Below are 200 nucleotides of genomic sequence, written 5' to 3'. Positions count from 1 at the left end.
CCGCCGCCGCCTCACGCAGCCCCGCGGGCCCGGCCCCAACCCCGGTACCTCGATCTTGTCGACGCTACGAGCGCACCCCACCACCTTCATGCCGTGCTGCACCAGAGCCCGCGCCACGGCCGCCCCGATGCCCACGGAGGCGCCGGTAACCAGCGCGACGCGCCCGGTCCAGCGCTCCATGGCCCCGGCCCGGCCCCGCC

At 78.0% G+C, this 200-nt stretch overlaps 1 protein-coding gene across 1 annotated transcript in view; it reads right to left on the bottom strand.

Moving 5' to 3' along the window:
* Window positions 1-189, bottom strand: part of DHRS11 (dehydrogenase/reductase (SDR family) member 11) — a 25,837-nt gene extending 25,648 nt beyond the window's left edge. Inside the window, exon 1 of the mRNA XM_010573805.1 lies at window positions 49-189. Coding sequence (XP_010572107.1) covers window positions 49-180 — 132 coding nt within the window. The 5' untranslated portion in view covers window positions 181-189. The remainder of the gene's footprint in view (window positions 1-48) is intronic.
* Window positions 190-200: the final 11 nt, after the last annotated feature.

This window comes from Haliaeetus leucocephalus, unplaced genomic scaffold, assembly GCF_000737465.1.
Source record: "Haliaeetus leucocephalus isolate CR32 unplaced genomic scaffold, Haliaeetus_leucocephalus-4.0 Scaffold395, whole genome shotgun sequence".
Lineage (NCBI taxonomy): Eukaryota > Metazoa > Chordata > Aves > Accipitriformes > Accipitridae > Haliaeetus > Haliaeetus leucocephalus.
This window is presented reverse-complemented; position numbering and strand designations above follow the sequence as displayed.